We start from the raw sequence: 22,924 nt of genomic DNA on the forward strand, positions 1-22,924 counted from the left end.
TGGCGATGCTCCCTTTCTTGGTAGTATGTACAAACTTAGTTGTTACCATGGTGGAATTGGCTTTCTGGTATCTGAATAAATAGCTTGCTTTCATCTTTGAGGAAGTTTTTATTTTGCAGATTTCCCCTGTAAATACACCTGTATATCCATAGTGGCTGCTGTAGACACCACGTTGGTGTTAACAGAAGCCATGACACAAACCAAATGGATCTCCTGACTGACAAGTCCACTATACCAGGCTGCCCCAGAGTGTAGCTTTTTTTTTTTAAAGAAAATTGCCCATAATGTTGGGGAAGACACTTTTTTGGGGGGCAGCACCTCTCCTTCCGTTGAGAGTGCCATTAACAAATGCCTACAAAGGACAGATACTTTGACATCATTTTTCAAAGGACATCTGTCCTTTTCTGATAGATGTAGCTCCCTGAGAATATATGGTAATGGATGAAACACAATGATCATTTTTTTAAGTACAAAAATTATTTTAATTCAACTACATAGAAAATCCAACTACATAGAAAACATAGCAAATATTTACAAATACACTTAAAGAACACCACTCACAGATCATATAAACAGATGTGACACATATACAGCATGCTAAAGGGTTTCAAAAGCTTAAGGAAATTCAAATGTCATCAAATCTACCTTTGTTACTGGGACACTAACATCCAACTGCCCTCCAAAATAAATGCCCATGCCACCTTGGAACTTTATCCTAGAAAAATCTGATACTGAGGCAGTCAATATCTATTTCTATTATAGGGTTGCAATGTGCAAATTTTGGCCAATCAATAGTTTTGTACAAAATGCGCTATCTCTACGACCCTAATTTTTCTTCACTATACTGACATGTTAGAGGTGTGTAGACATAAATTCATATAAGTACATTGGAAAGAGGAATATTTTGGCTAGAAGATCTATAAAATCAAAGAGTCATTTGGTAAAACATTGCCCACCTCTTAAAACTAACAAGATAACACTGAATGAACAAATTATTCCAGTCTCACTAAATCTATACTTTGGAAGTCAAAGTACATCTCTCTCTCACATTGTATAGGTCAGTGACAGGAAAATTTACTACTACTTTACATGACTGATAATTCTTATCTGACCTAAATACTCAACAAACTAAAGGACCAAGAGAGACAATCTACATACAAAGTTCAAAACTATAATCAGATTTAAAACGAGAAAATAAACAGGAGGACTTAAAACACAAAGGTGGTGATGAAAGAATGTTGATGGACTGCTCAATTATACAGTATTGAGTTCTTAGAAGAAGGAAATGCTAAAAGTCAGGAGTACTTGAGCTTTACTGCTACTAAAAATTCTAATGTGGCAAAATATTTCAGCAGCTTTTGACTGAAAATACTCCAAGAGCTAGACTTATTCTCAGAGAAAGAAACTAAAGGGTTCCAGGAGAAATGACTTCAAAAGCAATTTTTGATATCATTAAGATTAAAAATAATTCCTCATTTTAAAACATATCATCTTCATCTGATTCTTCCAGGTATTTAATAGGCTTCTTTGCTCGGCCAGGTCTTGCCCGGGGTGCCACAGGAGCCCAGCTTGAATTTGACTCACTCTGGAAGTCATCGTCCACCTTCTTGGATTTCTTAAAGTAAAAAGAGTTTACAGAACTTGAAGTTAATGAGGGAACTACATTGTATAACTATAATAATGAGTACATCACAATTTAAGAGGCTCTAATTTGTTAGACATTATAACACTGAATTTGTGGGCAGCAAAAGGCCAGCACCAACATTTTGTGCTCTTCAATACATACAGCTATGTTCAAAGTCAAGGGCAGATGAGAGTTTAAAGGCAAAATATCTCACAGGATTGTAAGGCTCAAATTAAAGTGATAAATGCCAGAAGCTTTTATGGTTACAATTCCCTTTTAAACCTCAAGCCACCCAGTACCAAATTAGGGCCCATGTGTACTTTAAAAGACCCACCTTCCCTGCCTTGGCTGTTGATATGCTTTTTCCAAAATCGGAATCAGAGTCATCAGAGTTAGGTTTCCTTTTGCGAGGTTTCTTGCTTTTGGCCGGCACAATCTTTTCAGAGGCTTCAGAGACCGAGTCTGGAGACACTTTGGGGGCAACAGTCTTTTTGCTTGTTTTTGGTGCTGCCTTTTTCTTTGTTATGGCAGTAGAAGTGGAAGACTGACCTGAAAGAGACAACACTTGGATTCAGAATGTGTTTGGATGTTGTTCTTCACTCTATAAACTAGTTTTTGTTTGTCCTAGTTTTCCAAGTAATGTATCGAGTACTCTTTATTTCAACCTAAGAAAAGCCATTGCAACAAAGCTTGACTGGAAAACACTAGAGAACCCAACTATCTTTAATTTTTTTTACTTGTTTTCTCAAATGTCACAAGTATATAATAATTTACATTAAAGCCCTTATTTGGGCCAATTTGCTATTCTTGCTCCCTTTATACCAATTAGATGGTTAAATGTTTGTGGATTTTAACATATGCCTGTCTTCTAGTGTAAAAAGCACTGGACTGGAAGTCAAAAGACCTGGGTTAAAATATTGGCTTTATTGGTGGTTGGACAAATTATTTACTCTGTTCCAAACTCAGTTCTTCCCTCTGTAAAATGGGCAATAACATTAAGATTGTTTTAAAGATCAAACAGGATAGTGTATAACAAGTGTTCTGGAAATGTTACGGCAATATGTAAATGATTAGAAACACACAATAACAAAACTCGAATTTTTGCAGATCTCTAAGGTCTTTACAAAGTATTTCTCTCAAAACGATAGGCTGTGCTTGATTTTATAGATAAGAAAAATGGGGCTCAAGTGAAAAGACTTGTTAAAGACTCTACATCCAGTACTTTTTCCATCATCTGATTCCTAGCTTAACACAATAAAATGACAAAGTGACAAATTATTTTTTACATTATGATAAAAAACAATGGTTGCTACTTCTGAAAGACTTCATTCCAGTAGACAGCCTATATGAATTCTGGGCATGATTTAAAAAACTGACTTATGGTAGTGGTGGCTAACTTACTAGGTATCCTCAGCATGATTTATTTAAAATATTTAGACTCACTCTTTGCTGCAGTTTTTTTCCCTGCGGCACTTTTTTGGGGGGCTGGATCTGTAGTCTCAATTTCAGCTGGAAAATCGAAAGCAGAAGAGCTTGAAGAAGCCAGAGCCATATCCTTAGTATTCTCAGGTTCCAGGTCCTGAACTTCATCTTGATAAGACAGAAATATTTTGAGTGAACTGAGAGTTCTATTAATTTTAATTCTCTAAATACCAGCATAATACACATAGGCAGAATTCTTAACTTATATTATTTACCAAAGGGAATAAAACCAGATCAGCTAAATTTACCTAGTTTTTAAAGTTTTTTTTTAGCATAAGGCAAACATTTCAATAATTTATATACATATGTATATACACACACATACTTGATGAAGAACTTTTCTGTGGTACCTCTTCTTTGCTAGTAGCTTTTCCTTTAGTTGCTCTAGAATAAAATTGTTTTTAGCAATTAGTATCTATCTTATTACTTACATTATATGTTCTGTATGTTATTAATACCTCAGCTAACATTATTAATTTGATATGTGAAAATATGATATTAAGCAAAATGTTATAGGAGGGCAATGAACTTCACGTGATTAATAAGATGGTTTGAACTCTAACTTGACTGGGCTGATCACTGACCATTTGATATGCAGCCTGGGCAATTGGTAAAAGATGTGTTAGTAGGATTGATATTTTTGCTATGATGCATTAATGACATAACTGCATGAAGTTGGCTGGGGCAATGTTAAATGGAGTATGTCTGTATTAGCCACAATCTTCCAGAGACATTAACACAAAGTGGGAACATTCAAATGAGCTCATATACTCACTTTGGTGCACTTTTAACCTGAGATGAACTTTCATCTGATGGGATAAAATCCTCATCTTCATCTTGAAATTCCTCTTTGGAATCTGAAATATCGCTGTCTGAATCTAAGTCAACTGTGTATTTGGTATTTGCTGTCATAAAACCGAAACAAAAAGTCAAAATGAGTAACATTTCGACAATATTTAGACATGCATTCTACAAAGAATGCAATTAAAAAAAACCTAAGAGTGTTAAAAGATCACTGACTTTATTTTTAATGCAACAGTATTTCAACTTCCTCCAGTTTTCTCTTCTAAAATTTTTGTAGTTACTCCTCTATAACAAGACTATTCCTGCGTTTCAGTGCTGCCAAACACATTGCCCATCTAAAGCTTTAAAGTCACTAGCACCTTTATTTTTTTGGTAGTTTTTCTTACCTGCTGCTGTTCTGCGTAATTTAACTTCTCTAGGTGGGACATGAAAGTCACTTTCATTACAACTCATATCAGATTCTGAATCAGACCAAGGATTTTTCTTATTTTCTTTTTTGATTGGTTTGAATGGCAATTTGGTCTGCTTCTTTTGTTTGACACCTTAAAGGGCAGAAAAGTAGAAAAGAATTAATTACCTTTACTCATTCCTTAGAAACACATGTGAATCATTTTTTCCCTTCATTTTCTATATTGTTAGTCACCAAGATCTGTTGGTTCTTCCTCTTCATATGCCTTGCTCTTTATTTTGATTACTACCTTTATTACTGAGGAAACTACTCCAGTAACTTCAGTTTAACCTCTTTTTATACCAATCTAGACAGCATATACTGCTGCCAGGACAAATTTCCTAAATGGTAGGCCTTGAACGCCTTCCTTAATCTAGTCCTATGGTACCTCTCAAAACTTATTTCCCAATTAACTATTCCCCAAAACCTAAACACTCAATACTTTAAATTAACTCATTTTGTATAGATTGTACTCAAATTCTCATTGGTGTATCCCCAATGCAAAGCTCAAATCCCACATTTTTCGTTAATCTTTCTTGGACATCATTAGCATTTAGCATTTAATGCCTTCCTTTTGTAGAGTACTGTAGCATTTATTTTAGGTCACTCAATTTAGCACCTTCTCATACAGCCTTATACTAACTGTGTATACTATTCTTAACTTTTCTGACAATAAATCTGTTTAGGGTAAGGACATGTTATACTTCTTTTGTATTACCTGTGGTGCCCACTCTATTCTGGGAATTGAATAAGTGCTCGAGAGAGAAGAATTTACATTTTTATAGTGCTTTGAAATTTCTAATATTTATTGACATAATGGAAAAACTACTTTAATCTTTTTTTGGACAAATAAATTTTGTAAATTTAAAATGCCATATGGTTATGCTACTAATAAAGTCTATCTATAGCCTCATCCAAAAAGTCCAAAGTCCTGAATGACCAAAGGATATCATTGTAAGGTGATTATTGCCTAGGAAGACAGCCCTTTGTAGCATGAACTCCAAAAGCTCCAGTGCACTTCACTAGGTATGGCCTGGTAGGTAACTAATGTTCAGATTGCATTATTTATTCCCTTTAAATTACCTGGTTCTGTCTTAACCTTTTTGTTCAGTCTTTGTTTCAGAGTTTCTGGTTCTATACTGTCATCTTGAGAACTTTCTTCAATACTTTCGGTCTAAAGATATAAAAAGAAAGAAAAGTTCTGTCAACTCCATAAAGCTAAGCACTGGCAATATGTAGGCACAGAGTGATTTCAGTAAGGCTTATTAGCATGATACTGCAGAGGAATCATACCTGTTCAATGTTAAATACGATATCCTGAAAGTAAATTATTTAACAGAATAGTGTCTATGGGTAGGAAGAGAAAATTACACAAAGGATAAATTCAAGAATATGTAATTAGGAAAAAAAATAACAAAGTACATTCCCATAGCTTGTTCCTAGAGGTCAAGAATGGTACCGGGCAAAGAGCAATAGAATGGGAGTCAAAGAATCTAATGTCAAATCCCAGCTGTGCTCTTTACTGTCTGGGCAACTGAGGCAGATCATTTCCCCTCTCTTGGTTTCATTTCTCTCATCTGTAAAATGAAAGAGTTAAACTAGATAGCCTCTAAGCTTCTTTTCCAGTTCTAAAATCTATGAACCTACAAAATAAACCCACAATAATTTTGTACATCCTTAAAATCTGGAGCAAAAAATTAAGGGAAGTCTCATAACTACAAATGGAATATAATATCTGAGAGTTGCTCTAAACATATGATCCTACTTGTACAGAGTAGGCCTTCAACAAACGTTTGTTGAAATGATATCTTCACTGGATGTTAGCTATTGCTCAAAGGAACTTATTAGGAAGAAATTTTTTGATAGCTAATAACTTTTTAAAAAGCTTTACTTTTATCTCCAAAAATTATGTTTTCATATTTTTCAGTTAAGTAAAGATTTTCAAACCAAATGAAAGCCTAATTTGGAAAAACTTGTGGGTATATCCATAACAAGGTTGCCTTAACCAATGCTGTTTCACAATATTTGAATACATCAGTAAGTCCCACCGTAGCGTCACATGAATTCTATATAACATTGTTCTTGTGAAATTCACTTTTTCTATTATGTTATTTTGCTTAACACATGCATTCCTGAAATCAATTATCACTTGGTGAAGCATGCCTGTATGAGTCTTTCTTAAGGGATGAAGAATGCTATAATACTGATCAATTCTTAGCTATCTCCAAAGCAAGTAGTACCATAATTACTGAGTTTGGAAGAGAAAATAGCATTTGAAAAGCTATTGATAACACACACATATGTTTTTTGGGGAGGAAGAGGGGAAGTGGGGATGATTAAAACCTGTGATTTCTTTGGGATGGGTAAACTCTTAGAGAACACCTTCTAGCAATGCAGATTGGCACCTGTTCAGCAACTCAGTCTCAGGGTTGTCTGGGGGCACTGAGGGTAAATGACTTTCCTAAGGTCACATGGCTAACATATGTTGGGAGGTGGGACTTGAACCTAACCTTTTCTAATTTTGAGGCCAGCTCTTATTCCATGCTCCCAATTTCTTCAAATGTATTTATTACCTTAATTTTCTTTCTGATTTTCTTTTCTGCTTCCGCTTTCATTTCTACAGTTACTCGGGGGATGACTCGTCTGCCACAAGGAGAAGGCAAAATTTCTGCCAATTGACCTTTTTTTGCCTTTGGTTTCGAACCAGCTTTACCTTTACCAACAACACCCACTTGTTCATCCCGTTTTTCCTTAGCTTCAACAACCTACAGAAAGGTTATGAAAAAGAAATATTATGTAACAGACATTGTCTAATACCTAAAAGACAAGCTTCTCTATACAGTAGGCCAACTCTTATAACAAATGAAAAGGGACAAAAAAAATTCAACAAAACCAACACCTCAATAAATCTGACAATAGAGAGAATCACGGTACTTGACTTATACACGTGATCCTTGACCTTTCAAATTTCCTCATCTAGAAAGCAAGGGTTTTGGACTAGTTGACCTCTGAGGTCTCTTTCAGCTCTAAATCTGCAATACTCTAAAAGTATTTTCAAGTTCTTTGAATTTGTTTCCTATTCTATAAACTGAGGAAATTAGTCTAGATCAGCTATTTAATTTTAGGTCAGTAAGTAGCATGTATGATTCTTTTTTTTTTGCTGGTGGTGGTGGGGTATATGTAAAGAAAAGACTAGGGGAACCCCTGAAATTACACTAAGACTAGTTAACCTTATAAGCAAATTGGATTTAATCCTTTTTTGAGGGTGAGGGTGTCTTGGATAGTCCTCATAAATGCAAAGAGTATGGGTTTCTTTAGGTCCTATAGCTCATCTTGCAAAGGCCTGCTGGTAACTGTCTTCATTCCAGACCTTCGTGCTGGCTCCATTCTGTGTTTTTGTTGTTCAGTCATTTTACTTGTGTCAGATTCTTCATGATCTCGTGGAGTGGTTTGCCATTTCCTTCTCCAGGTTGTTTTACAGATGAGGAAACTGAGCCAGACAGGGTTAAGTGATTTGCTTAGGGTCACAGAGCTAGCTACTAAATGTCTGAGGTCAGATTTGAACTTAGGAAGATGAGTTTTCCTGATTTCAGGCCCAGCACTTTACTCACTGTATCATCTACCTGCCTTCCATTCTGTTGTAGGCACATGAAACCCCATCACTTCCAAACTTTAAATCAAAATCCTGTTCTCTACTCTTGTCCCAAGTACATGTTTTATGTTTTCTGGTACATTTGACCATTTTGAATTATTATTTAATGATTTCTTTGCACAATAGGACTCTGATATCCTGGGATGTATCTTTATATTTCTTATATTATTTCTACCTCTAATTATAATGCTTTTGAAAATGATACAACTCCTACTTAAAGCACCCACAGACATCCTTACCCAAACCAACCCACACACCTCAAGTTCTTCAACAAAAGCAGCCAGATCCTCTCTCCACAAATCTGAAGGACTTTTTCGTTTTAAGGTCTCCAATTCTTGCTCCTAAATTATATCAGATAAAAATCAAAGATAGGCCAACTTGCAAAAATAGCATATAGAGAGTGTCCTAAAAGCCTTAGAGCAGTTTTAGACTACTGATGGCTCAAAATTGAGCTGAGAGAAAAAGAAATATGGAAGTCATTCGCAGAATGTAGCAGATCATGTTTGTGTGTGTTTTTGTGTATTATGTTTTGATTTGTTATATGATTTCTTCCATTTATTTTAGTTCAACTACACAGCATGACTATAGTGAAAACGTATTCAATAGGAAAGTATATGTAGAACCTATACAGAATTGTACGCTGTCGTGGGGAGTAAAGGGGGTAGTGAGGGGTAGGTGTGGGAGGGATAAAATCTTAATTTTATGGCAGTGATTGTAAAACATTAAAAAAAATAATAACATTAAATTAAAAAATAATAAACATAAAATATTATATATAAATAAAATAATTTTTAAAAAAAAATTGAGCTGAGATTTTTGGGACACTGTAGAGTTAAAGTATATTACAACCAAACCCAATATTAAAAGCACACCTACTTTTTCAGCCCTCTGCCTACAGAGTTCATCTTTCTTCTCTTTGGTCAAATACCAGAGAGGCATATCAAGAAGATAATTAAAAGTTGGTCCAGAATCAGTGGCAGAACCACTTTTTTCAGTTTCTTTTTCATTTTCACTTTCTTCATTTTCCTCTTCATTGTCTTCTGGACTCTAAAAAGGGATTTAAAAATGTTAACTTTCACAGGAAATGCCAGCACCCAGATATTGTGATACTTCTGAGTTTTTAAACAAAAGATAAAGGAAGCTGATTAAGAAATTACCTTCTGCTGAGCTTCTTTCCAGGCCTTGACAGGATCTGAATCATATCCCCTCTGGATCAGAACCTTAATTAACTCTTTCTTAGGTTTATTTTCTAGAGAAAAAAAATTTAAAAATTATGATACTCAATTATAAGCTTAATACAATACATAATAAAAACAAGTATTAGGTATAGGATAAATTTTCCCCTATTGTTTAACATAAAAAATTGTAAATAATCTGATATGATCTATACTCCAGTGCAGCAGCTGAAGAGTCAACAGAGCTGGCCTGTCTCTGCAAAGCACTGGAGCAAATTTTTCACTATCCTAGCAGCCCAGGCAACTCTCCTCTTTAGGATTTCTTTTCATCAATAAAATTACAAGTCCCTCCTCCCATCTCCCCTCTAAAAATATTTACTAAAAAGAGAGAAATTCAAGTATGAGTCTTATACAAGCTGGTGTGAGAAGTCATTTTTGCAAATCCAAGTTGCCACAAGGGGGCAATGAAATCATAACTGAATATCCTATAAATCTTTTATTGAGGCAGGCAAACAGAAGATAGGCTGCTATTTTTAGGTCAACTCTAAGAGCCACAACCCCATTATTAGGTAGATTGTCTTCCAAAGACTTCACCGGACCCCTACTATTATTAACTTCTCCTTTACTATGTGCACTTCAGTATTGGGCAAAGTACTTTTATTCTTTTAATGTAAAACTATTTTACTTAGTGTAAAATAGTGTAAGAAAATCTTGGGGCACAAAACTATACAGAATAATTTTTAAGTATGGTAATTTCACCTAACTCAATTAGCTTGATTTTAGCTTCGAGTTATCACTCAAATGTTTTTGTCCTTCCTATACTTCCCTATCCCTTTAGGCCTAATATTTTAGTCTCTTTGGTAACTCTTGGTGATACTTTTCTCTTGTGTCAGAAAGAACCTCTCCCCAGTCTCTGGTTAGTTACTTGAACCCTGTCCTATGGGAATTTCCATTGAATTACCCTATACTTTCCTCTGTCCTAGGCACACAGCCAGTTCCCATCATTTCATGTATACATTTTCATTAATCCTTGTGTATTTTTATTTTTAATGCTCTCCATTAGGCTAATTACTAGTCCATCTACCTTTAAGTTAGGTGGTAGAATGTATAATGTTTTGACCTTGGGTCAGGAAGACTGGAATTAAAAATCCTGCCTTAAGATATCAGCTTATGACCCTGTGCAAGTCACTTAGCTTCATTTCTCTATTTGTAAAATGGGGACAACAAAAGCACCTACCTTAGAAGGTTTTGTGATCAAATGAGATTGTAACCTTACCAACAAGTGACTTCCACTTTGAGATTCAGCTTTTTATCTTTAAAATGGGGATAATAGTTACACTGTTTAGACTATGGGGATATTGTGAAGATTAAAAAAGAAAGTATATAAAGTGCTTAATAAACTGTAAATTATTATACTGATGTGAACTTAATCATATGTCAATTACTTTGGTCCTAGTCATATAGATTAGCAAATCCACATAAAAATTTTAGGATTTAATCAATAACAAAAGTAATATACTTTCAGTTATTTCTGTCAAAGCAATACTAGAAAAACTATCAAAATGAACACAATCAATAGGGAAGATTGGGTTTGATGCCAATCCATGATATCTGGCCATCAATCTGGGCAACACTTCTTATAAAAATGTCTAATGGAAATTAACCTTGAATGTACAGTACTGTCTTGTATTTTAATATGGTACCTATTATTCCAGTAACATACCAATGACTATTTTCCCTTCTATCTTCTCTAGGATGAACCGCGCCTGGTTGTTCAATTTGGCAGATTCTGCACCAAGCATTCCAGTAAGCCATTCTTTTCTCAGTCCATAATATTTAAGCCTCAGATCAAAGAAGTCTTTTAGGATATCCAGTGCAGTATCATACTTCTTTAGACAGCCAACATGATCAAAAAGCACCTTAAATGAGAAAATATAGATTGGAATAAGAAAAGAATACTTTAAAGTAATTGTTATTTATATAGAATATCGTCTGTTTCAATGAGATTTAACCTAAATATCACAGAAATAGCTTACATACATATTTTACATACAGTAGTATGCTAAGGTAGCTTTGCTTAACCGATATCTTTCAAGTCTAATATAAACAGAATCCATATAATAGGCTCCATATAGCTTTCAAAATACTAAGCTATGTGAATTCTCTTCAGACATACCATGGAATTACATGTTAGATTAGTCTGAAGTTTGAAGACTTTGTGCAGTCCTGCATGCTCTGCTTGGGCCAGTTTTTCTTCAGTCATCTTCACTATGAACTTCACTGTAGTGTCAGTGTGGTACTCCCTGTAGTCTGTTATGAGAGGGGGTGTCTTGTCAGTGCCGTTCAACATAGGCTCTAGAACCTGCTCTTTATATACCTGGAAAAAGAACCCATTCCTAGTTAAGTCAAATGATTCAAGTAATAAAGGTCATAAGAATTAATTTATTTTTATCAAAACACATATTTTTATTAAAAACACATAGAATATTTTACCTGGGTCCAAGTTCTGACTGGAAGTTCAGAGATTTCAATGGTCGTTGAATTTAGAATAGACACCTCACCACTGATAACATATTGATTTGGAGCCAGCTCATCAATAGTACCCTTGAAATTTTTGTAGCTAGGTAGCTAAAGAATAGGAAAAAGAAAAACCAAAACCCAAACAGGTTAGTTTGCATCTCAAGGGTTTAAGGCCAAAATAAAGATTTTGGAAACAGTTCAAAGTTTTGATTTTATAATCAATTAGCTTATTACTTTTACTAAATGACCAATGAAAATGAATTAAAATTATTAAAATGCAAAAATTAATTAGAATTAGATTCTAAATCACCTAGAATCATTACCATTGGTAAAGGTTCTTCTCCATCCATCAGACGTCTGATATTATTCACAACTTCTCGGACATCAAAATTGGGGATCTTACAGGACCATCCAGTTCCAATTCCTTCTGCACCATTTATCAATACCATGGGAATAATAGGAATGTACCATTCTGGCTCTACACGTTGATTGTCATCATATAAGAACTTCAAAGTCTGATCATCCTTTGCTGGGAAAAGCAACCGAGCCAATGGGCTAGGGAGAAAATGGACAAATATTGACATTTTATAAAAATTCTGATTTTGTTCAGTTGTTGTAGAAAAGAACATTTTGTCTTATCTTTGGCAATTATCCTTATTTGTGTAATTAGTTTGGTAACTTGTCCCCAAAGAAGAAATTAGAAAATATACCTCCTTCTCTCTTTATAAGAGCAGGAATCTATGGGTATGGAATGTTGTATATGCTGTCCAACTCAGGCTATGTTGCAGTGTTTTACTGGTGCTTCTAATGCACACCCTTGTTTTAAGTTTTATTATGAGGGACACACACACATAATAAAAAAAGAGGCTACTATGATCAATGTAATGACTATTCAGGATTCTAGAGTACAGATGGTGAAACAAGCTATCCATTAGAGAGAGGTGATGAATTTGGAGTACGGAGTGAGAAATACGTTTTTGTATGCAGCCATTGAGGGGATTTGCTTTGCTTAACTATGCATATTTGTTATAAGAAATTTATCCTTTTTTCCCTTTTTTTCAAAGGGATAGGGGTGGGAGATAGAGGAAACATTCTTTCTGTTAATTAAAAAAAATAGCTGGGGAGGTGCTATAGATGTGGAATGATGCATATGCTTCACTGTATTATTAGTTTTACTTAATGATGAAACCATTGTATTATTAGTTTTACTTAACTGTTTTATTGTTAGAGATATCTCATGAAATGGGAATAATCTGTAAATGTGTGTAAAACACATCAATAAAACTTAAAAATGAAACCCAAAAAACCAGAATCATAGTTTATTTGGTAAGAGGTGCTACTTTAAAACATTATGCAGGACTGACCAAAACTGAGCCATCAAAACTATGTTAGTCCTTCTTTCTTGAAGAGGACCCATGACACCAGGGAGATAATAACATGACTTGAAGTTGACTTTGATTTAAGGGAGGGGCTGTGCAAGGTCACCCTCCAGAGTCATCTGGTCCAGTGACCAGATATTCATCAGGATAACTGGAGATGGCCCAGGATGCAATGGGAGACCCTGACCCTTTTAAGCTAAGGTCTTTTCAGGTTCTCACTTTGAGTGAGGTAAAACCCATTCACATGAATATGCCTCTTTAAGAAGTGAGTCAAGGGATGGCCCCTTTGATAATAAAAATCAAACTGGGAAAGGAAGACCCTTAGGGTTGCTGGTCAAAAGAGAAAGTTACTATTTACATTTGCTCTGAGCCAAGAGGGTGCAAAAATAACCATTAAGTAGTTCTTGGGCTGAGATCTACTATTGTCCAATCTATGAGCTCCAGAGTGAATAAGTAGCTGTAACAAGAAAGCAGGGGAAAACTGATGAATATACCAGTAAAAGTATAGAGTTTGAGAAGGAGCTCATGGCTACTAAAAGGAAGCAAAGTTGTAGAAAAATCCATGGTACTGAACTCAATGGTTGAAAATCAATTTTTAAATTTTCTCTGTTGTTTAGAGAATAACCCTAGTATGTCCTGCTATTTGCAGAGTACCAAACTTTCAAGAAATCATTTTTGGCATGTTTATTCAAGCATCTGAGTCACAAACCACACGTTATGACTCATTAAGATTTCTGAATTTCTAACTCACAAAACATGACACTTGAAGTTACTAAAGTTCCACTGATCCAAAAGCAGACTTTACCTGAGCATTGTGAAGATGTATCGAGGACTAGCAGAATCTTTCCCACCATGCAGCCTAGTACCAAACTGACCAATGGGTTGCAAGAGGTTGAGATTGTTGCTGCCCACAAAATTTTGAGCCAAGTTAATAATGGTCATCATTAGTGACATCTGAAATTAAAAAAAACAAAACAAACCAATCCAAATTTTTAATTAACAAGTCTTTTTTCTGTAAAAGAAAGGAGCTATATTAATATCACAGGTGAAACTTTTATAATTCAAAATTTACTGTCGAGTTTTTCAGATGTTAGCAAATGGGCTCAATATTCTGTATACCAGAGGTATACAGAGGTATACATGAGGCCTAGCAGGTCAAAATCCGCTTAAAATGGAATTGAGAAAGATTTAACTAAATAAAAATACAATAGGACATAATGTTAATACATGGTTTTCTAAGTCAATATGTAGCATATAAGCATTACAGTTTAGTGGCCCCTATTTCTATCTGAGGTTGACACCACTGCTATATACTATTATTGTTTTTCTTAGGAAATTATATTACTCCTATACTATCTATCAAAGTTATCACTTTTATTAACAAGGACATCAATGTAGTAATGTCACAAACCATCATCGGTGAACTACTTTATGTCAGGTCTAATGCTGCCTCAACAAGAGATAAGAAGTAATCAATTAAAATCTAGATGTAGTATTAGGTATTTCTTTCCATTGAACACAAGTTAATTTGAAACAAAAAGCAGCATTTTGTGAGGCTGTTCTTACTTCACCATGATGATATGAGGACATCTCAGCTACAGAACCAGCTAATTGGGCAACCTTCACTTCTCGCTTGTCATTTCTTTTGAAACACGTGAACAGGACTTTTCTCTGACCTGGTTTCAAACCTTCAAAATGAAAAGAATTGTAAATGTCAGTATGAACAAGCTATTTCTCTTGCTAATTTAATAGTAAAGCAGATCAACTTACCATCTACCATTGATGGGATGGACCTCTCATTATCAGAGTTTGAGAATAAGATTAGTTCTTTATTTATGAAGTCATTATATGTTAGATGCTTAGTAGCTTTCCCATATAAGTAATCCTGAGGAATCAATAAGACGATGATATTCAACAAAGATAGTCTACAGAATAACTACTTAGCAAAACAAAATAAAGCAAAAACCTCACACCCTCTTCTACTATTCTTGAGCATACTGAATGAAGTGGGAGAGTATAATGTTGCACTTTCAAAGTAACCTATTAGAAAATTACTATGAGTAAAAAGTCGCTCTTTGTGTATGGTATGTATTAAGGATAAAATAATCAACCAGACACTGGATAATAATGTGTAGCTGCTTTGCAATCTCTTATTCTCAACCCAGTCCTTTCAATGACCTTCATACATTCAGCTAAATCACAATTGATTTCCCCGCACAGAGCAGTGTTTGACCTAACAAACAGCTCAATGACTCAAAGTTGCTATAATTAACTGATTTGAGACCCATGAAAGTGACAAAAATGAAAATGATGAACTTTACAGGACATGATTAAAGATATTTTACCTCAGGGAGGCCAAGTAACTTCCTCTGTCTTCTATCTTCCATGAAATGAGTTAGCCATTCTTTTCGATCATCAATCTGTTTTTTGCTAAAGGCCTATAAATTAAGAAATAAAAAGATGGAGTTGGTTTGGATGGCCTCTAAGGTCTCTTCTAGTTCTAAATCTATGATACTATGAATTATAAAAAATTTCAGTAATAATTCTGTTATAATCTTTTTCTGAAGCAGATCAAAAGCTTATTTCTAGGATTTTGGTTGCTTCTTTCTTGAAGAATGGAAAAGAAAAAAGATCCTTATAAATAAGCAAGGAAATGTTTAAGTTGACCTAATTTGAAACTTTGGTGATTTTTAGAATTAGAAACCCACTCAATACATCTAATTTACCAGGCTGATCGCAGCATCATCTTCAGGGCCAGCATATTTGAATTGGATGCGATGTCTGGACATATCTGAAAAGTATTCTTTAGCCTCTTTTGATGTACTGGTGCCCAAACCTACAAAACCAACAGAGTACTGATTAATCTTTGAATCTTCTAGAAGAGGATTTACAAGAATGTTGGGGGAAAATATATCACACAAAGTGTATGTTCTAAGGCATATTTTGCTTCAAGTGTAAAATAGGTAACACTTGATAATTTAAAATTAGAATAAAATAACAAGGAGCAAATACAATGCTCTGTATCCTCAGTTTACTGAGCACTATATCAGAGGATTCATTACAAACCTTTGTAATACTTGACTTTCCATTTTTTATGATTTTCCGTAGAACTTTTCCATTCTTCAAATTCAGGAAGGCTATAAAATGATAACTCCTGTTTATTTCTTGAAACCTGCGGTGAATACAATGGATTGTAAAGACTTTAAAATATATGTTGTTGCATAAAAATTTGTTGAGGTACCTTAGAAACTGGATATACCTTTACAATAGGAGTGATAAATTCCTCCAGAAAACAATGTTTCAGAAGAGAGGGCCAATTGTGGTGGATGAAATTAATCAACAAGCCTTTGATGTGAGAACCATCTTGATCCTAAAAAAAAAGTTAGAACAAAACAAAGATGCTTTGGAACCATTTAAGGTAAAATCTACTTTAAAGATATTTTTCAAAAAATATTTTGGAATAGTCAACAATTTCAAAGAAATAAAAACACTTAAAATACCAACACTAATTCACCCCAAAAGAATTAATGTGAAATGTTTGAAAGTCTAAATATTTATCATCACATTAAGTTTTAGTGTATATTTTAAATTTACTTATATGTGTATGTGTTTTTCCCGTGGATAGAAAGTAAGCTCCTTAGGGACAGGAGTCACCTTATTTTTATCTCTGCGCCTCCAATTCCTAGCACAATTGCCTGGCACACAGTAGGAAAAGTTTGATTATAGTAAAAAGATTTAAATTGTCCTACTAATAACCTCCCTCTCTTGCCATTTTCTAGACCAAGGTGTCTCAATCCATGAGAGGCACGGTAATGTAGTGGATGTAGAGTGTCAGTCTGAAATACATGGAAGATCTAGGTTTAAGTCAGACCTCTTGTATATGGTGGCTTTGTGACTCTAGGCAAGTCATTTAACCCTTTCAGTGTTTTTAAAGTTTTAGAGAAAATGCTAGCCCCTATTGTTCATCTGGAACAACCTGGAGGTTGTTCATCTGGCAATTCTGTGTGTCACTGAAATCAAGGTTCAATCACTACCCTTCTAGTTCACACACATTTAAGATAGTGCACATAAGGTACTTAAGGGTAGAAATACAATGCTTCATTCTATAAACCCTCAATAAAATCTCATTAATCACAATGGTGACAATGACTTCAGCTAGAAATGAGGCTCATTCAGCTTAATCATCTGAAATATTTTATATTGACTTTAACCTGATCGGTCATAATCATGATTTTTCCGTAACGGAGACTCTTCAATGAATCTGCATCTTCATAGTTTTTCTTGTATTGAAGACCCACAATCTTAATGATATTGTTAATTTCAGCATTTTCCATGATCTGAAAAAGACACAAATGACAAAAAACATTTGTTTTAATTTTAGTTACAGCTTTATGTCTCACCATCTTTTAAAATTATTTTTATCATAGTACTTTTTCTTTGGGCTAAAATATTTCTCAAGTGAGCAGTCTGTGCTTAGTTATTACAAAGATTTTTCCTCCCTTGTAATGAAAGCAATAGCTAGGACATTAATGTTTTTTGATACTAATGAACCAGGAGGATAACTATTAAGTTGATTTATAACAATAATAATTTATAACATATTTTGAAATATATAAAGTAGAAATATTAAATCAATGATAAATGTTCTTAGAATAATAGAGTTCCTAGATCCTAAAGGTATTCCCACTTACTTGTTTGTGCGAGGCTTCTCGTACATTGAGTATTTTTCCTCGAAGGGGGAAAACACCATACTTGTCTCTCCCAACCACACCAAGGCCAGAGACAGCTAAAGTTTTGGCTGAGTCTCCCTCAGTCAAGATCAGTGTACAATCTGTAGAGTTCTTACTGCCTACAATGCCAAATTTCACAAGAAATCAATTCCAGCAGCTGACAGCAGTGTTGTAAACCTCCCTAATCATATGCCTACACATTTGGTACTCTTTTACAACTTATAACAGGATATCATTAAAATATTATTTAATCAGATAGCTTGGGGTGGGGAGCAGATAATTTTTTAAAACCTTAAAGACAGTTCTATGAAAAGACGGCTATTCACAAAGCTAATAATTTTCATTGATGAGCTATTGTTTGCTAGCTATAACAAAACAGTCTAGAACCATGCTTACACATCTCATTATGTGCAAAAGCTCCTTTGAGGTGTTTCTTTTACATTAAAGGATAGCAGTTTTTTGTTTTGTTTTACAAATAATTTTTACGAACATTGGCTAGCACCTGCTGCTAGATAGCAGGTTACTATATAATCCATTTAAAGAAACTCTTAATATTCAACATTCAACCTTGTCATTCTTACAAAATTTCAGTTCTAAGTTAGTGATAAGACACTAACTGCTAAAATAAGATCTATTCTCAAGAATCTGTTATAATTCATGAGCTGAACTATGAGACTAAAGCTCCAAAATGATTTAATGTTATCAAATGTATACCTGCATCATTAGCATCATCAAGTTTAGGAATTCCTTTGATTCTATTGTGTTTAACAGCTGAACACTTTTTATTCAACTGGACTTGGGCCTTAAACTTCACCCAATTTAGTATGCTTTCTACAATTCCACAGCCAATTGCCTGAAATACAAAAGATGCATAGGAATTTTTAAAACAGTAGGTAACATAAAACGTAACCTTTGCAATTGAGATACGGTTATTAAAAGGTCTGTTACATATTAGACTCTCTGTAATGGTATCAACTCACAGCTTTGATGAATTTTTCACTCAATTCACATTTTGAACCAAAGCTCTTGGCCTGCAGAGTCATATTTTCCTTAGTCTGGGAGTCAAAGGTCGGGTTTTCAATTAAGGCATTCACAAAAATCCACATATGGTTTTTCACCTGTAGTAAAATTTAATCAATAAAGAATTCATCAATTACTATAAAGTACAATAAGCACATGTTTGTATGTTTGGGTTATAACCCAATTTATCACCCTGTATGCACTGGAAAGAAAACTTTAAAGAGCTTGGCCATTGTATATGTATCTGAAACATGCAGGACAAATGGACACACTGGATCTATAACTACACTGGAGAAGGAAAATAAGTTGAATTGTCTTCAGGAAAATGTTTCTTTAATGATTCTAACCTCTTAGAAACAAAGGCCCATCTTTCAAATGCCAATATTCTACTGGCAGTGTTGTAGGTTTACAAGATAAGGATCCCAAATTTCCAAAGAAGTGAAATCTAATACCACCCAGAAAATAGAGAGGACATAGGGTAGTGTAATTGAGAATGCAGAATTTTGAAAACATGAGTAAAAGATGTCATGACACAAAGGAAGAAAGGTGAACAGACTGAATGCTCCACTAATATTCTCATAATATGAGGAGAAACTGAGAACAAGTCACTTGCACGTTGAGTGGACCTCTTTGTGACAAAGTTAGGTGAGGACACGGACAACTCACACAGGATGTGGATGTGTGTGTGTGTGTGTGTGTGTGTGTGTGTGTGTGTGTGTGTGTATTGGGGTTTATGCAAATATTGAGTATCTTTATCACGAGCACAATTATATGACTTTAAGAGAGGAAATTTATTTGTACTATTTTCTCATCCTTCCCACAGCAATACCAAGTGTTCATACCTGATGTGTTTTTACTGCGACACCTCCTTTGTTCTTTTTCTTCACAACATCAATAAGTCTGCTTATAATCTGATCAGCTACATAATCAACATGTCTGCCACCCTAAGGAGAAAAAACAGTAAAACATAGAAGCCAATTGTCTCACACTAAAAACTCTTTATTATACTTTTAGCTTAGTAAACACTAAAATGTCCAGATATTAACATACACTGATTTTTAAAATAGATAATAGCAAAAATGCTTTGACAAAAGTTTCATCAATGATCAATTTAAATGTGAGAAATTACCTTGGAAGTGGCAATGCTGTTGACAAAGCTAATTTGCTGGAAGCCTTTTTCACTCATAGTTAAACATACTTCCCACCTGTTGTTTACTTCTTCATGGATAATTTTCAGTGGGTTGCCAGTTTCATCCAATTTGTCCTTCACATACAAATCCACATAGCTACGGAATCCTTTTACCTGTACCAACATAATAGTAATCACTTTGTTTCTTCCTATAAAGTGGTAAGATGGATAGAATGATTATGAGGATTCCTTAAAAATCCACTGATACAGGGTGACAGATGAAAAAATCTTCTGGGAAAAGTCAATATAAAAAACTCTAACACTTAAAAGGACATAACTTAGGTGCTTAGATAGTGGTGAAAGAAGAGATATTTAAAAACAAAGAAAACTCACAGGCAGCCTACTTCCATTGAGAAAGACTTTGACATCTTTGGTGGAACCAGCAATATCATATGCTCTTCTAGACATCAAAGCAACAATATCCTTGTCTAGATTTGTCATTTTAAATTTAGACAGATCAGGTTGGAAGGTAATACATGTATAGTCTTCTCCACTAAAGGGCTTGAGAATCATTTCACCTGCTTTCCCCATGTTATCCATCCAGGTCTGTGGAAGTTAATAGGAAAAAAAAAACCAAAGTTAGTAAAACTAGTAAAAAAAAAACAAAACACCTTAGAATCACCTTATAAATAAATCAGGATAAAAAGATGCCAAAGTGATGTATGAGCTTCAGCATGTATTAAACATAAGGAAGCATTTTAAGGAATCTAATTTCACACAATCCCAGGAACTGTTTAAATGTTTCTGAATTACATAACATTAAAAATAAGAACAATGATGTAATCTGAAGCTGTATATGTCATAAAAATCAGGGCCTAACACATACCTGCTTGAACAGTTTCTTATATTCTTTACAGGCAGTTTCCACAGTAAATTTGGTACTGAATATATTGCATAGTTTGGCTCCATATCCATTTCGACCACCTGTTTTAAAAAGACAAGTATAGGCATAAATTGCACTTTAACTCCCCTCAATACTCATTCCTCAACTAAATGACTTCACAGCCTGTACAGGTGTATACATCTATTTTAACTGCACAGTAACTGGTATAGTATCAAAATTACATTTTTAACTAGTTAAAAATCCTTCCCTCCTTAAACCAATCCTCCAAAGACTGATAAATAACAGTTTCAAAGGTATAATTTTTAGCCATAGTTTAGTGGTTTTCATCTTACCTGTGACCTTCTTCTCATCATCATCATAGTTGCTGGAAGTCAAGAGCTGTCCAAAGATAAGAGCTGGCACATAGACCTTCTCAACCTTATGCTCTACAACAGGAATACCTTTCCCGTTATTCCAGATACTAATGGTATTATTTTCCCTGGGGAAAAAGAAATGTAAATTTTTATTTAAAATTATAAAAGGCTGAACATATATTTATATTTGTATTTTAAGTTTGAATATTTTATAGGAGTTATTTCCTATAAATGTTTTATATTAATGGATTGAAATTTTTATTAATTTAAATGAATATTCTCATATCCCTCCTAGAATTGGATATCATAATTGCATTCTTACAAAACCCAGTAAATTATTTAGAAAAGTGAAATATGAGCATTCATTCTCAATGCTAGGCAGGCAGGAAAATGCACCAAAAAACTCAACTCTTTCCAACACCTGTGCTGACAGTGATAAATATTACATAAATATGTAACACTGTCATACTTTAAGGTAAACAGGGAAAGGGGATATGATCTATGCCAAATGGAAAGAAAAAAAGACAAACCTGGAAAAATATTTTGTAGTTTTAAAAAAGGGGTCACCTACATGCACGCATCCTTCCTGGTAGTTTCCCCTTATATCCTTTCCCTATCCCACTACCCAAGGACAGCTATTGAGATATAAATAGAATAACAAATCTATTGCTACTTTCCACTAATAATACTATCACATGGAAATTTTTGTTGCTCCTATTGCATTATTCTAAGCAAAATTTTAAGAGAATAGAAAATATATTTTAGTTGCAATTAGATACCAAATGCTGTTCTTTATATTATAAATATTGTAGGGAACAAAAGAGAATTTCATATAAATTTGTGGAAAGACTATAAGGTAGGATAATTTTTCAAAGTTCACAATTGGTCATTATAGCTCCTTTCCTTACTGGAAAAACATAAAAAGTAGATTTTGCCACAACTCAGTAGGCTAGTGCCCTTTGTATCTGATTTGGGGTAAGCCCCACTTTGGAGAGGATCATTTATTAATTTGGGAAACCAGACTATTAACACCACCTGCTAGATTGTCATGAACGGGATGGGAAAAAGAAAAAGCTCTAGTCTCAATATACTAGGGATTTGTGCTAACCAAAAGAGACTTACGGATCTATTGTGACCTTAATACAGTTCATTTTTGGGTCCCTTTGCTTGTTGTCTGCGGCATTTACTGAAAGAGTAAAAGAAACATACTTTTTATAAGACACTTAAATCCATTTTCAAAAAGATACACTTATATTCGACTCAATTGAGAAAGCATAGATTATAGGCAACAAAGACTAGCTCTGGAGTCAGAAATCTCCATTTGAGCCCCAGCTAAGCAACCTTTCCCACTAATTCTCACTGTTTATACAGAAATAATAAATAAAAGACAAACTATTATTAGAATAACTGAAATTTTTGTATTTTTTAAAAATATATATTAGAAAGCTTAAAGCAAGGTCAAATACTATGTACTTTTGATTGTACAGACTATTTGTGAGCAACAATTGGAGTTTAGAAATCTTTTACTATATAAAATTTTAGTTGGAATGGATTTGGGTTATATCATTTACTTACCTAAAATTTCATCAAAAATTTTGTATAATCCAGGAACAAAAGTTACATCTCTATAGTTAAGTCCAACTTCTTCATCATAAACCCACATTTGCTAGAACAAGGTAAAGACATTTTAAAGGTCAGTTTATT

At 34.2% G+C, this 22,924-nt stretch overlaps 1 protein-coding gene across 2 annotated transcripts in view; it reads right to left on the bottom strand.

Moving 5' to 3' along the window:
* Positions 1-458: 458 nt before the first annotated feature.
* Positions 459-22,924, bottom strand: part of TOP2A (DNA topoisomerase II alpha) — a 30,987-nt gene continuing 8,521 nt past the window's right edge. For both annotated transcript variants that reach the window (XM_072646364.1, XM_072646365.1), the window contains exons 3-35: positions 22,796-22,886; positions 22,343-22,406; positions 21,200-21,345; positions 20,850-20,947; positions 20,357-20,569; positions 19,964-20,137; positions 19,677-19,778; positions 18,795-18,932; positions 18,529-18,667; positions 17,776-17,933; positions 17,296-17,421; positions 16,344-16,454; positions 16,151-16,256; positions 15,811-15,920; positions 15,430-15,522; positions 14,855-14,969; positions 14,651-14,772; positions 13,890-14,038; positions 12,029-12,260; positions 11,679-11,813; positions 11,362-11,562; positions 10,909-11,104; positions 9,168-9,259; positions 8,887-9,057; positions 8,268-8,351; positions 6,932-7,123; positions 5,442-5,532; positions 4,297-4,452; positions 3,882-4,011; positions 3,432-3,490; positions 3,068-3,214; positions 1,959-2,173; positions 459-1,615 (exon numbers count right to left, since the gene is read on the bottom strand). In XM_072646364.1, coding sequence (XP_072502465.1) covers positions 1,478-1,615; positions 1,959-2,173; positions 3,068-3,214; positions 3,432-3,490; positions 3,882-4,011; positions 4,297-4,452; positions 5,442-5,532; positions 6,932-7,123; positions 8,268-8,351; positions 8,887-9,057; positions 9,168-9,259; positions 10,909-11,104; positions 11,362-11,562; positions 11,679-11,813; positions 12,029-12,260; positions 13,890-14,038; positions 14,651-14,772; positions 14,855-14,969; positions 15,430-15,522; positions 15,811-15,920; positions 16,151-16,256; positions 16,344-16,454; positions 17,296-17,421; positions 17,776-17,933; positions 18,529-18,667; positions 18,795-18,932; positions 19,677-19,778; positions 19,964-20,137; positions 20,357-20,569; positions 20,850-20,947; positions 21,200-21,345; positions 22,343-22,406; positions 22,796-22,886 — 4,494 coding nt within the window. In that variant the 3' untranslated portion in view covers positions 459-1,477. The remainder of the gene's footprint in view (positions 1,616-1,958; positions 2,174-3,067; positions 3,215-3,431; positions 3,491-3,881; positions 4,012-4,296; positions 4,453-5,441; positions 5,533-6,931; positions 7,124-8,267; positions 8,352-8,886; positions 9,058-9,167; positions 9,260-10,908; positions 11,105-11,361; positions 11,563-11,678; positions 11,814-12,028; positions 12,261-13,889; positions 14,039-14,650; positions 14,773-14,854; positions 14,970-15,429; positions 15,523-15,810; positions 15,921-16,150; positions 16,257-16,343; positions 16,455-17,295; positions 17,422-17,775; positions 17,934-18,528; positions 18,668-18,794; positions 18,933-19,676; positions 19,779-19,963; positions 20,138-20,356; positions 20,570-20,849; positions 20,948-21,199; positions 21,346-22,342; positions 22,407-22,795; positions 22,887-22,924) is intronic.

The sequence above is a fragment of the Notamacropus eugenii genome, chromosome 2, assembly GCF_028372415.1.
Source record: "Notamacropus eugenii isolate mMacEug1 chromosome 2, mMacEug1.pri_v2, whole genome shotgun sequence".
NCBI lineage: Eukaryota > Metazoa > Chordata > Mammalia > Diprotodontia > Macropodidae > Notamacropus > Notamacropus eugenii.